General features: G+C 43.0%; 1 protein-coding gene across 2 annotated transcripts in view; it reads right to left on the bottom strand.

The window, feature by feature from the left end:
- Positions 1-3,079: 3,079 nt before the first annotated feature.
- LOC137439960 (uncharacterized) overlaps positions 3,080-14,930 on the bottom strand; it is a 128,878-nt gene continuing 117,027 nt past the window's right edge. For both annotated transcript variants that reach the window (XM_068136258.2, XM_068136259.2), the window contains exons 16-17: positions 8,937-9,059; positions 3,080-8,490 (exon numbers count right to left, since the gene is read on the bottom strand). In XM_068136258.2, coding sequence (XP_067992359.2) covers positions 8,357-8,490; positions 8,937-9,059 — 257 coding nt within the window. In that variant the 3' untranslated portion in view covers positions 3,080-8,356. The remainder of the gene's footprint in view (positions 8,491-8,936; positions 9,060-14,930) is intronic.

Raw genomic sequence — 14,930 nt, 5'->3', positions numbered from 1 at the left:
ATTTGAGAGTAGTAGGCGGAGCGGGCGCGGGAGAGGGCATCTTTATAGTGTTGTATGTGGTCCTTGTAGGCCTGGGAGTGAACTGTGAGACCTGTTTTGTTGCGCGAGTCTTTCAAGTTGGCGAGCACGAGTTTTCATCAGGCGGAGTTCAGGGGTAAACCAGGGAGCAGAATGGGTGAAAGAAACTGTTTTGGTTTTTATAGGCGCAAGTTGGTCAAGGCAGGAGGAGAGAGTGTGGTTGTAGTAGTCAGTGAGGTCAGAAGGGGTGTGGAGGTCAACGAAGGGAGAAGTGGACATTTTTTCAGAGAGGGTCGATGAGAATGAGGTAGGTGAAAGAGCGTTTAGCTTACGGAAGTTGATAGTGCGATAATGCCTTGGTGCTGGGGTGGGGATGTTGATGGTCAGAGTGATGGCTAGGTGGTCAGAGAGAGTGAGGTCGGAGCCAGAGAGATGGTGCAAAATTAGTCCAGTAGAGCAGACAAGGTCCAAAATGTGACCACGGTTATGGGTAGGAAAGTTGACATGTTGAGTGAGGTTAAAGCAGGTGAGTAAATCAGTGAAGTCAGTGGTTAGCGTGGAGTCAGTGGAGTCCATGTGGATATTGAAATCACCAAGGAGGAGGATTGAGGGGGAGAGGGAACATAGCTGGGTCAGAAAGTAGGAGAAGTCAGACAGGAATGATGGGTGTGGTTTGGGAGGGCGGTAGACAACAGCCATGACTGACTGTGTGTGACCAGAGAGTTTAAAAGCCAGGTGTTCAAATGATGGAGCAGATGATATGGAGATGAGGTTGGTCTTGATGTCTTGTCGGTGAATAACGGCAATTCCACCACCTCGGCCCTCCGAGCATGGTTTATTGATGTAAGAATATCCATTGGGTGTGGTGAGGTTGAGCGTGTAGTAGTCCAGTGGTTGTTGCCAGGTCTCAGTGAGACAGAGAAAGTCCAGTTTATTTTCCAGGATGTAGTCGTTCAGGATGAGGCATTTGTTGTTGAGGGACCGGGTATTGAACAGGGTGAGCTTGATGTTGTTTTGTACGGCGGGTATGAATCCAGGTGATTTGGCCAGGGTTCGCAGACAGGAGGTGCGATTTTGTGCGTTGTTGTGACCAGGTGTGTTGGGACGATGAGTGGGAGTGCGCTGAGCCGACCAGAGGATGGGGATGGAGTGACCTGATTGTAAATAAACAAACTTACGACCGGAGCCACGGTGAATGTACCTGGGTCGACGCAGGAGTCCATTCGATTTGATTGCAGAGATGCATGATGGGGTGGAGCGGGTTTTAAGCAGGAGAAGCCTTGCGGCGGAGTACCGCAGAGCCATGCCAGCAGGAGCGAAGGGACGAGCACGAGGCCAAGGGTGAGGAGGCGAAACAATCGTCACAACCCACGGGAGTGGGCCCGAGGAAACAGCGAAGGAGCCGAGCAGGTGAAGCCAGGAGCAGAGCCGGGACCATGCAGAGGGCAGACAGGAGCGAAGAGACGAGCACGAGGCCAAGGTTGAGGAGGCAAAGCGGCAAATGCAGCGGCAAACGACCGCCGCCGCTAATCAAGATCACGGTGGCAAACCGCCACCACCGCCGCTGCAAACAATGGGCACAACCCACGAGAGTGAGCCCGAGGAAACAGCGAAGGAGCCGAGCAGGTGAAGCCAGGAGCAGCAGAGCAGAGCCGGGACCGTGCAGAGGGCAGACTCAATGGCCAAAAATCCGCCATGACCACCAGGAAAGCAAGATACGGACAATGGTCCAGTCAGAGAAGCGGCGAGCAAGTGACGCCAGCGTCCTCTCACGACCGGACCGGAAATGGGGTTCTAAACATGAACTGATATTGTACACCGCTCCTTTCCTATGCCATCTCCAGGCATTTCAAAACGTCATTGCCGGGCACCGAAGGGGGCTCGGCAGTGACGCACGCTGATAAGGAGTACTCAGTTTTCACTCTGGTTGTTTGTTTTCTTGGTTGTTTTCTTGTTTTCTTGTTTGTTTGTCCGGGCGATATCTCAGCCATCCTTTGAGCTAGGAAGCTGAAATTTCGGCACAAAAGTCTGCAAGTTCTTTCTCAAAAACGGTATTTTTCGTTTTTTGATTAATCAATTAATTGAGGAGTTATTTAATTATTAGCGATTAATTAAGTACTTATATAATTAATCAAATTTCCTTTCTCTTCTGACCATTAACTCAGGCACCTTTTGAGTTAGGAAGCTGATATTTGGACATGCCAATGACCAGGTGATTTGGCTGCACAGGCTATTTTTGATTGATTAATTAATCAATTAATCAATTAATCGATTAATTATTTAATTATTCGATTAATGACTAAATTTTTTTTTTCAAGTTGCAGATTCTGATGAAATGGTGGTGGTTTATGTGTTATATGACCGAATTGATTAATAATTTAATTTTTTAATGATTATTATTTATTTATTTTCATTATTAATCATTTATTTTTCTTTCTCATTTGGCCAATATCTCAGGCACCTTTTGAGCTCAGAAGCTAATATTTGGACATGAGTGACCAAGTGATGTGGCTATCAAGGATATTTTTGATTTATTGATTAATCAATTAATTATTTAATTATTCGATTAATTAGTAAAAAAAAAAAATTTATCAGTTGCAGATTCTGATGAAATGGTGGTGGTTTATGTGTTCTGTGACCGAATTGATTATTAATTTAATTTTTTTATGATTATTATTTATTTATTTTCATTATTAATCATTTATTTATTTTCTTTCTCATTTGGCCAATATCTCAGGCACCTTTTGAGCTGGGAAGCTAATATTTGGACATGACAGTGACCAAGTGATGTGGCCATCAAGGATATTTTTGATTTATTGATTAATCATTTAATTGATCAATTAAATATTGATTAATTGATTAATTATTTATTGATTAAATAAGATTAAATAAGATTAAACAGATACAAATCGCCGGAGGCGCCCCAGCAATGCCGCACTGTAGGATATTTAATTATTTGGCATGGGGCGGTGTAATTTGAATGTATCTGTACTTGTTTATTTTTCTTTTTACAATTTCTGAACGAACAATATAAAAGAAATGATGTTGCAAGAAAAAAATATTTAATGGCACATTTCAAATAATTTATTCATTGAATTTAAAAATAATAATAAAATACAGGAGTGCTGAGTCGTGTATTACATTCTGCCGGCAATTAACATTCATGCTTTATATTCCACAAAGCAAAAGCACATGTGCGTACAAAGTTCAACATTGTAAAAAATGGCGTTTGATTTTAAAATATGAGGCAAACGTTAAGTTGTAAGTTTATGCTTTCCACTGCATGGTTCACTGTGCTGACAGTTAAATGCCCCAAGCCCAACAACAATACTGCCATACTGGTGGTGTTAGCATCGAGGTCCACAAATACGGCACCCCCAGGTTCTTGAGGTGCTGGGTGACCTTTGGTCAGCTCCACCGACCTCTTTTCCCACCCCCAGGTACTTGAGGTGCTGGGTGACCTTTGGTCAGCTCCACCGACCTCTTTTCCCACCCCCAGGTTCTTGAGGTGCTGGGTGACCTTTGTTCAGCTACACCGACCTCTTTTCCCACCCCCAGGTTCTTGAGGTGCTGGGTGACCTTTGGTCAGCTCAACCGACCTCTTTTCCCACCCCCATGCTATCGAAACACTTTTAGGCCCCAGTACCAGCTGGACTCTCCCTCTCCGTCTGAACCCTTGATCCGACCGTCCCACAATTTGTTGCTCAACACCTGCCAACAAATCTGTTCGGCATACATTTTATGCACCGGAAAACACTCTTGTCGGTCCCTAAGAGCTTGGGAGGCCACCGATGTTGAAGCTTACATACGCTGTGCTGGTTAAATCTTTTGGCAAAGGTCACTGTTTGTACGCTGAACGGCCTAACAATTTCCGAAGTGCTTGTTTCAAAAGTTTCCTAATGAAGCGTTAATTTTGTAACTCAGCATTCCAATAACCCTATAGGCATACTGGAACCCCATTCCCCATAGGCATACTGGAACCCTGCCCAGTCACCTGTCAAACTCTGCACTCCGTTGTCAAATCCAATTTCAGAGCTAGAATGCCCTCCGGGCCGAGTCTTGACAGATGAATGGAAGGAGCTTGTGGAGCTTTGCTCTTCGGGCTACTTGTTCCACAGACCACCCAGGAATGGAGAGAGATTAAAAAATAAAATAAAACAATACTAGAGAAACAATTACAAACTGATTGTCAAACAGCTACACCAATAGAAAAAGAAGACGTATCATTAGCAAGGCTTCAGCTAGGCCTTCACATAATACAATGTAATAGGCTGAGTTTTCACTGCTAACTCTCTGGTGCCGAATGGCATTGTCATACAGAAGATACGTATCATCTCCCATTACGAGCACCTTATCTGTACTGTGTATGGGAGCTGTCAAAGCTTTTGTTTATCTGGATTAATAATCATAAACCCACGGAGGCCTTATCTCTGCGTTTGCACGACTCTCCTTCTGCTATTCCTTTGTAAATGTTTGAAAATGACAACTAAACTCCGTCACTTTGTCTGCCTCCAGGTTATCAATTCGAGTCGTTTCTTTTTGTGTTTCCATGAGTCTGAATTATACATACGTACGACACAAATATTGACCGTTTCCATCAATATGATTAGGTGCATGGATTGTTAAATAAATTCAAAGGATCTTGCAACGGGCAATAAAAAAGCAAAGACACTATTATGGCTCCACTTGTCGAGGCTTTGTCTTCAGTTGAGGAGAAAGAAAGGATGTGACTCATGCTCGAAGGAATGAAAGCTACAAAGTAAGGTAAGGAATCCCCAAACTTCTTGTTATACTGTTTATGATTTTTCCACAAAATTTTTTTTTTTTTTCTCACTTGCGGTGTCTATATCCAAATTCCTGACCTGACTGGCGACCCATCCAGGTTTGTAACTCTAGTCATTTGTAAAAAGCTTCGGCAGCACCGACCGGTGCTCCTTATAGACTATAGAGCATGGTTCATTATCTCAGTGGCTCTACGCTCTCCACCTATGGTGTCACAAAGCCAGCAGTAGGGGGCCATCCATTTATTATAAATACCCCCCAAAAACAGAATCTTGGAACAACCCCAGTGTAAACTAGATATCTGCGACTACAAATCAATAGCCAACGGTAAGCATCCCCCAGCTTACCCTTGGCAATCTCCCGTGACCTACACTTAGCCCACGATCCAATGATGGCATATTTTGCTCGGACTGCCATATGACCTTGACCTTTAAAATTTCGGGATAAAATGTAAATTAAGAACATGTCTCCCAATCTACAATCTATCCATAAGACTCATCTTGAAAATCAGAGGAAAATTATTCAAGTTATGATCAAAAAGATGTTTTTGTTAATTAGGTCACAATCCGAAAAAAGTAGGCCAAGAGCATGTCAGGTGCACTCTTCAATGCAGGTCCACTATTATGACACGAGGTAGTTATCGTCCAAAAAGCAAAGGTTTTTTTTCGGCTGCAACAACACCGTGGATGACAAATTGGAAGGCCAAGTGGTCTTTGAGATTCCGCATTGGCAAAATTGAGCAATGACAAAAAACATGTTCTTTTTTTTCATACCGCCACTTGACCTTGACCTTTAACCCGGAGAGGTATGAGTTTATTGAAGCATAAACGTCCATTGCCCTACAATGCTATCTAGAGAGGGCAATTTCGGTCCGATCGGACAAGCCTTTATCAAAATTTGGTGAAAAAATGTTTAAATGTCCATAATTGGGTCATGACCTTGAAGTTCAAATACCTTAATTAGATCTTTACCCAATATACCTTACATTACCATTAATGATGCAAAATTTTATTCCGAAAGTCATCGTACATTGGCAGAAAAATGGAGAAAACCTAAATGGTGGTTTAACACTCCTAGGGGGCATAAGACCTTGACCTTCAACCCTGAGGGGTATGATGCAAATTACAGGTAAATGCGGCCTACTCTAAGCTATTTAGTGAGAGCAATTTCATTTTGATCGGACAAACTTTAGTTCAGTTATGGTGAAAAATGTTGAAATGGCAAATTAGGTCATGACCTTAAATTTAGGTAAAGGTAAAAAAAATGTGCCGCCCCGCAGAGTTTATATTACCATTAATGATGCAAAATGTAATTCTGAAAGTCACAGCCGTCTCCAAGATACAGCTCGGAAATTGATATAGTTTGGAATTTTGGAGTGTTGGGAGTGCAAGAAGAAAACAAGAAAAAGAGCAATCAGAGATTGCAAACCCTCGCCAGGATGTATTTTCAGTGGTTTTTTTAAAGGATTTTGTGTGAAAACAAATATGGCGGCTGAACCACGTGACCGATGATCGGATGAAGTCTTATACTTGTCGAATTATGATGTCATAATGGAGGCACCAATGACATCATCATTAACATATTTTATTCCCCATGGAAAGTTCTTTACAATGAGTCATGTCTCAATTTTTTCTATTCAGCACTTTTGGAGATATAGAGTGCAAAGTTTTATTGGTTTTCCAAGATGGCGGACGAACCACGTGACCTATGACGTCATAATTATCATAAAAAATTCTACAGGTGGAGTTGCACCTATGGTGAAAATTTCCTGTCAATCGGACCAACGGTTGCAGAGAAAATCATATTTATTCGGTGTGGACAAACAGACAGACAGACAGACAGACAGACAAACGGACTCAAATGAAATACCCTCTCCTCTGGCGAGGGTAATAAGAATTCTCATGGTGGTTTAGTACTCGTGGGGGGCGGGGGGGCTATGGAAGGAACTGTAGAACAAGTGAAAATTGGGGCACTAATTGTGGAAACAAACCCAACAACAGAAATAAGCCTTCCCCCATCCTATAGGGGGAGGCTTAATAAATAGATCGCCCCTAATAAACCGTGAACTTGAACTCGACCACATTGGGGTTATTATTCTCCCATTGTGAGAGACTGAGGTGCATTGTCTGAGGTGCAGGCTGCTTTGTCTTTCAGGGGAAGACAAAGAAATCATATGGTCTGCACGTGGACACTTCTAGAATTTTGTATGGACACAACCACACGACCTCATGATCGACAGATTCATACCTGGTGTTCATTGCCATTGTGTGCATAGAAATCCACCTTCCCCCCATTCATTTTCCATGTCGATTTTAATTTTTAATATCCGTGTATTATATTTGGAGTCGTGGAAACCACAGCCATACATTTACGCACCACCTCCTACAAATCTTCACAATTGACCACTTGTCTATCTCTGTGTCTTGACTTGAACCATTTATATTTGCACGTCAGGTCATTGCGGTAAAGCGACACATCCTGAGATGGTTATAATAAAAAAAAACAGGTGTCCAAAATGTTGTCAAATAGTCGAATTTGCGATGGCATTGAATTATGACGTCATAACTAGTGTCGTAAAGGGATGGATGAGAATAAATGTGGATTACAACCTCTAATGAAGCAAATGCAGAGATAAGCCAAAGATCACACAATGTAGGAATACTAGGCCTACATCCTGTAATCTCTAAAAAAAAATTGTGAAGAATATTGAAAAGGTGGGAAGGATATGATTAATTATATAATATCTTACAGGATATTTTAACATCTCTTTATTAATATATTTTATGTTTTTGTTAATCCCCAGCCCAGGCAAGATGGTGTTTTAAGACGTTCAGAGATAGAACATCGATGGATGGAAAGATTGCCTCGGTGAAGTGAAACGGCGCTCATTTGGCGGAGAACCCGGAACTGAAACCCGCAGTCCCACACAGTATACAGGAAGTGCATATTGAGCAATCACAATGAAAAAAGAAACAAATATACTCGTGCAGCCGACTGATTTTTGGCACTTTAGGGTTAAATGTAATCGAGACATCAAGGTTTTTGGTGTAAATCATCATCGGTCGAGTGCGGGTTCGAAAACGAAAGGTAAAAAGGAGTTTTGTAATCAGGATCAGGCCAAAAAGACAAGGCCATAATTACAATAGCAGGTCGAGTTGAAGGCCTGGGCCTGCTTTGTTGCGGAAAGTGGGTTTTGGGAAGAGGCGAGGGAAATTTGTAAAGGAAAGTTTAACTTTGGTGAAGAAGTTTGAAACTTAAGTGGAAAAGGCCTCATGCCGTATAAAATGGAAGACCCAGCGCCAAATCGCCAAATCCTGCAATGGAAAAAATACCTGTGCAGCTCCAATAAGGCTACCTCGAATTCCCATCGACCCCTACGATCCTCGAAGCCCCCTGTCCCCCCTCACCCCGATATCTCGCTCCTCGATACGGTGCCAGCCGGTCCTCTATTGCCCGTGGCCGCAGCTTTGCCACATCAAAACGCAACGGGAGTAATCGTGCCCCGTCTGATGTTTCCTTCCTGATGCCACATCAGTCTCTGAGGATGCCATGGTTATCACCAGCTTCCGGGGATGGGCGCACCACACTCGTACCATGCTACGTAGTAGTTTCCGCTGCTCTTGTAGCCGTATCGGCCACCACCGATCACTCCATGTTTCAAGGGTTGTTGTCGGTAACGTCGATAATAACCTGCACGTGACACAACAGCAACCACTTTCATCATTGTGTTTTTGCTGCAATTTGAAACAATATAACATCCCAATGACAATTGTAATCATTTGATTTAATAAAAAGAAACATTCTCATTGTTATGTTCTCTTATTTCTCCGTCTCCATGACGAGTGAAGGAAACGTTTTTGCAAACCTCCGATGGTCTCCACCTCGCTCTTTCCCCCCATCCTGCCCCCTCCGCTCCCATGCCCAACAATCCTTGGGTTGTATCCCATCAAAGTTTAAATAAGGACACTTGATCACAAGAACAAAACAAAGTCTTCCTGGCATCATCACATCTCGCACAACTCCCTTGATAACAGCAGCTTCGGTCACTTTGAATCTCGTGTTGTATTGAATCTTCAGTCATTTTGAATTCCTCGTTACCTTAAGAAATACAGCAGAACTAGGTAAAGTCTACAAACCCTTCTTCAGTGGAAGGTAGTTTTCGTTGATACGTGGCCCGGTCCGGCCATCCAGGAAAGAGTCGACAAACTCACAATGATCTTCGCCATAACCGTAGCCATCGCCAATGTTTTCAAAGGTACCTTTAGCGGTTTGGGAAGGATGGGGATGGAAAAGAAGGTGTTGGCGTCAGGTGAAGATACACAAAAGGTGCTCAATAGTCATAAAAAAACATTTAAAATCAATACATTGTGTTTAGTATAAAGCAAAACGGCAGAAAATAGAAGATGTCCTTACTCGATTTTTGACACGTTTTACAACAGCCAGATGCGCTCTAACATGAATATGCCAAAATAAATGTGTTTTGTGAATAAATGCTGTCAAACCAACATTTAAAGGCAACATCATGGTTAGTGTCCGTTCTGAGTGTGGAAGGAATGGTTAGATTCCAACCTTGGCCGAGTTATACCAAAAACTTCAAAAATCGTACGTGCTGCTTCCTCACTCAATGTTCAGCATTTCGAGGATACAACACTGGTTGGCATCAAATGGGAAGAGATCTGTGCGTGACCACTCTTCCATATACGCCTCAAACACTGTAAGAACTACAACGGCACTCAGTAGAGAGCATACCTCCACCTGGTTGGCCATATCACTCAATGGTGAAGAATCACTGAAATAAATTAAATAATTCTCATATCCGAATCCATATTTAGATCTTCACCAAAATCGAATCGATTCTTCCTTGTCACACACACAATATGTCTACCAAGTTTCGTCCAGATCCGTCCACAACTTTTTGAGATATCCTGCATCATCTATGTATCGTTTTTGGCCACATCTCCCATTGGTGAAGAATCACTTATAAAATTAATTAACTATCATATCCGAATCCATATTCAGATCTTGACCAAAATTGAAATGATTCTTCCTTGTCAGAAACTCAACTGGCTCACCAGGTTTCGTCCAAATCCATCCATAACGTTTGGAGATATCCCGCTATGTATCGTTTTTGGCCATATCTCCCAATGGTGAAGAATCACTTGAAAAATTAAATAATTCTCATATCCGAATCCATATTCAGATCTTCACCAAAATTGAAATCATTCTTCCTTGTCAGACACCCAAACTGTCCACCAAATTTCGTCCAAATCCGTCCACAACTTTTGGAGATATCACACTATGTATAGTTTTTGCCCCGATCTCCCAATGGTGAAGAATCACTTTAAAAACTTCTAGTAGCCGGATCCAAATCCGGATCTTCACCAAAATCTAATCATTCCGTCCTTGTCACATACGCTACCTCTCTGCCAAATTTCGTCTGAATCCGTCCACAACGTTTTGAGATATTTTGTTCACAGACAAACGGACAGACAGGGGTGAAAACATAACCTCCATCCACCTTTGGTGGTGGAGGTAATAACTTAAAATAGTCAATAACAAAGATTGGTTGAGATGTGTTAGGGAAGCAAGTTTTTTTTGTCATTTTCATTTTCTTGGTCATCAGGAACTATCATACAAAAACTGATTCGGCAATTCTATGTATGTATGTAGTACATATATGTATGTACGTATGTATGTCTGAAACTTTTGGAATCAAATACCGCTTGGCTGATCTCTACCAAACTTTGCACATGTGCTCAGGTTACCAAGGGTCAGGTCATTGGCATTAACCTCCACCCTCACCCCCATCTCCTGAGAGAGTGGGGAGACGAATTGTGATTTTCACCTTTGCATTTTGTTCACAAAACAAGTATAAGAAATAATAAAAACCAAAAACAATCAAAATCAAAAGACAAATTGAGGGAAACATTGCAGACAATGCATGGAACAACCTCCCAATGGAATTTCTCCAGAAATTGCAGGAAAACATTCCAAAACGGATATCTGCTGTTTTACATGATAAGGTGGTCACACCAAATACTAAAATTTCATGCATTATTTAAACCAGTGAGGTATCCGTGCTACGCGCGGTGGGAGGCCAGAAGCAAACAGACAATGCAGAAATGGCAAGTGCTAAAGCATGAAACCAATAAATTCCACATTCCTGTAGCACCTTCAGTCGCACGTCAGACATGGACAGCAAGTTCGTGAAGGACTTCCATGAAAAACGTACCCGTTCGCAAACAAACGGGTATGTTTGTTCCATACCCAGTCAATGGCGAATCTGCATATGGTGATCCACGAATTCACGTTTAGAAAGTAGAAACCATCACGGCATTTCATCATTCACTTGAACTCGATATCTCTTTTTTCATTCCAAACAGCATAACTCCAATCACAAATGAAATAACATTAATATAAAAAATAAACTTTTAACAACATTCGTGACATAAACAAATATTTAAATCCTGATGTGAAGTTCCATACGGTTGAGTGAATACAATCACGAATTCAAAATCGTAATTGTATTCACTCAATTCCAATCATCAATTGATACTTTAACAAAACGATTAACACGATTAACATTTAACAATTAAACATTATGATTGAATGACGGTTGTATTTGGATATTATCAAACCCGCGCATTGCCGTCATCTGTCCACTTCCACATTCGCGGCAGGTTCATAATTGTCATCAAAATCTAAACAGTATTTGTAGAATTACAATAAAAGCCACATCACTGTTCACATCGGTAAATATTGTTGCGGATCTCCAACGTTGGCCTCCCCCTTATCAAGGAGGGATTAATCCCCTTGTCCTTTGTACTAGCCGACGTGATCCGGGGCTATCACGTTCCTTCCGGTCGGTGTTAAATAGGGTTGTAAGCCGAATTAGTCTTATTACCTAAGTACTAACACCGGCCGCGAAGCAAGGAAATAACCCCACCAGAACCACGGCGTTAGTGGACACGCCGAGCGAAGCGAGCCGCGATTCGGGCCGTTAACAGGAACTAACCCGATTGGAGCGGTTCTTAATCGTGCCACGCTTGCCCAATGGAGAAATCACTAAGACGATCGGATTAAGAGGAAAACAGGAAATTTATTCACACTTTGTATAAATAAGAAGAGGAAATAGAAGAGCAATGTACAGGGAAGAGGAAGAGCAGATACACAGGGCAGCCTTATACAGTCTTACTTATCCCTGGACACGGGCCCGCTCGCACTCAGACTCCCACGGGGTTTGTAGATGGTCGGGTTGAGGGTCAACCGATGGCGTCCACAGCTCGCTCCGGTCCCCGACTCGTACCATGAAGCAGATGGTGAGGTAGATGGTAGACGGCAGGCGAGATCGTCCCGTGTCGTTGGCGCGGACCGGACAATTATACTGGGGGGATGGTAGGCTGGCGATTATACTCGCGTATGTAATAGTTGTACCGGCGCCTTATACGCGCTCCCGGTATCGCTCAGTACAATGCGCCACTCCCACAATGATGTCACCAAAGCGCCTTTCCCAATTCTTTTGCACAAATGCCAAACGTGACAATCATTTCACACGAGTCCTTCAATACTGGCGCCCTCCACCAAAGTCCTCTGATGCGCTTAAGTCCTTTTCATGCGAGCGAGCTCAGTCAGTCCTGCAGAGGGCTTTGCGCTTGCGGTTATATAGCGCCGCTTCGCGAACCCTCTCGAATCTCTAGCCACACCCTGTCAGGCGATGTCGCCTCAGCCCTGATTGGTTGTTGAGGTCTTACCGGCTCCGCCCTTGATGGCTGCCTGACGTAGCCACACCCCCACCCTGGCGTTCCGCCCCTTTTCGGGCCTTACCTCGAGGCATTTGGGCTGGTTCGAGCGAAAGCCCAAGGGCAGCAAACGCTACTGGCCCAACGCGTAACAAACTGCGAGGGGCAATGGGGTGCAGACTGGATAGTGCTCAATGGAGTCAATTGGAGGGAGGCTGCAAACTGAACGGGGGCCTACTCTTTTTTTGTTTTACACAACGCAGATACAACTATTGGAAATGGCCTTATCCTAAACACATACTATGAAATAACTAACGTTCTAAGGTGACCTACGTGTTGCATGCGCCTAACCATGGGGTGCAACCTTTAACCTTTAATGATGTTACCTGTGTGGGTTCTTAAAACCGCAACACTGCACCCCTCCTTTCGCCAGGCTCGTCCCCGAGCCGAACCACATACCAGTGTGGACGGCCGGCTTCGAGCAATGGTCAGGACTACCTTTTAAATTAGTGTGACACTTACATGTGGTTACCCTCTACATTACCCTAACACCCTGAGTGCGACAGTTTTAAACACTAGATATGTCCCACCTGTTGCGTTGTGTACTATCTAACTGACTCACGCCCACAATTAACCGAATTACGGAATTATTCTCAAACTATACATAAAGCCGGTGGGGAGCATGTTATTTACACGACTACTAATTATTTACAATTACAACCCAGGACCTGTCTTTTGTGGGAAAAAGAAGAATTTTTGAAATGTTATTTACATGTTATTTACACGTTATTTTATTTACACGCATGTTATTTACATGCGTAAATGTTATTACGTTATTTTATTTACGTTATTTTATTTACACGCATGTTATTTACACGACTACTAATTATTTACAATTACAACCCAGGACCTGTCTTTTGTGGGAAAAAGAAGAATTTTTGAAAAGAGGAAACACAAATGCCATGCACTGCACCAATACACCATACACCAATATGCACCTAAATAAAAAAAATGCACAAAAAGCACCATCACCAAAAATGCACAAAAAACATTTCAAATTAATCAGTGATGATGTCTTGTGCTTGGCTGCTGGGCCGATGGATCTTCTCGCTTCATGTTCTTCGGTGTGCCATCGTTAAACTTAATGTCTTCTTTCCCGGACACACCAAAGATAATTAATAAAAAGTGCACAAACCGTGTCCGCTTTTTATTTTGGCCAGCAGGGCCAGCTTAGGTGGTCCGACTGCATGGCATGTGCGCCAGTTAAGAACAGTGGTCCGCAAGTAAGATGCTGCTGGCGGCAATGGTCTGCTCCAGCAAAGGTGCCAGGCCACAGAACGTGTGGTCCATATGGTGTACCGGTGCAGGCAACAGGCAGCAGGGTGCAGCACAAGAGTGCGGCCACATGGCTCAGGGCACCTGCACACTCCCCTCAACAAAAGCGAAAGCGAAAGCCCAAGGGCAGCGAACGCTACCGGCCCAACGCGTAACAAACTGCGAAGGGCAATGGGGTGCAGACTGGATAGTGCTCAATGGAGTCGATTGGAGGGAGGCTGCAAATTGAACGGGGCCTACTCTTATTTGTTTTACACAACGCAGATACAACTATTGGAAATGACCTTATCCTAAACACATACTATGAAATAACTAACGTTCTAAGGTGACCTACGTGTTGCATGTGGCCTAACTATGGGGTGCAACCTTTAACCTTTAATGATGTTACCCCTGTGGGTTCTCAAAACCGCAACAATATTATTCCATCATGTTTAGAAAAACTGGAAAATTGGATAACTTGGAAAAACAATATAGCCTATTTTACTCCCAGGGGTCCCAGGAATACCCACCCAAAATATCGTTGCGATCGGTTCAGCCGTTTTTGCGGTACCTTCAAACGGACAGACGGACATTTGGTGAATTATAGTAAGATAAAATAAAATTCATTTTTGTTTCTTTAATAAAACATGATCATTATAATCCCTTTTATTTATCAAAAGATGCCAATGTGACACCAAAGATGTATATTTCCAATGTGGCCTAAAACTTTTGCACAGTTCTCCCCACAATTCTTCATTCTTCCCTCTAGTCGTACAGTTCTTCATTCTTCACTCCATGTCTTCTAACCAGCTGTTCACCACCATTTCAGATCTCCCCCCATCCAAAACCATAACTTCTTCGACCTCCAATAAACCACCTCTCCATCTCTCTCCAAAGTTTCAGTTTTTCATTCTCGAGAGTTTCCTTCTGTATCCATCTCATCCACCCCATGCATCCTCCCTTACCCCTCATTATTCCACACATTCATTGTTTGTCCAAGTCTCCCTCTACTGTATATTATCCCTCATCCATGTTGTTGGTGTTTCCCCTCTCTTTCTGCTGTTCATTTTGTTCTGT

The sequence above is a fragment of the Myxine glutinosa genome, chromosome 14 (genome assembly GCF_964187855.1).
Source record: "Myxine glutinosa chromosome 14, kmMyxGlut1.1, whole genome shotgun sequence".
NCBI classification, from domain to species: Eukaryota; Metazoa; Chordata; class Myxini; order Myxiniformes; family Myxinidae; genus Myxine; species Myxine glutinosa.
The sequence above is the reverse complement of the archived record's forward strand: the minus strand, read 5'-3'. Positions and strand labels throughout refer to the sequence as shown.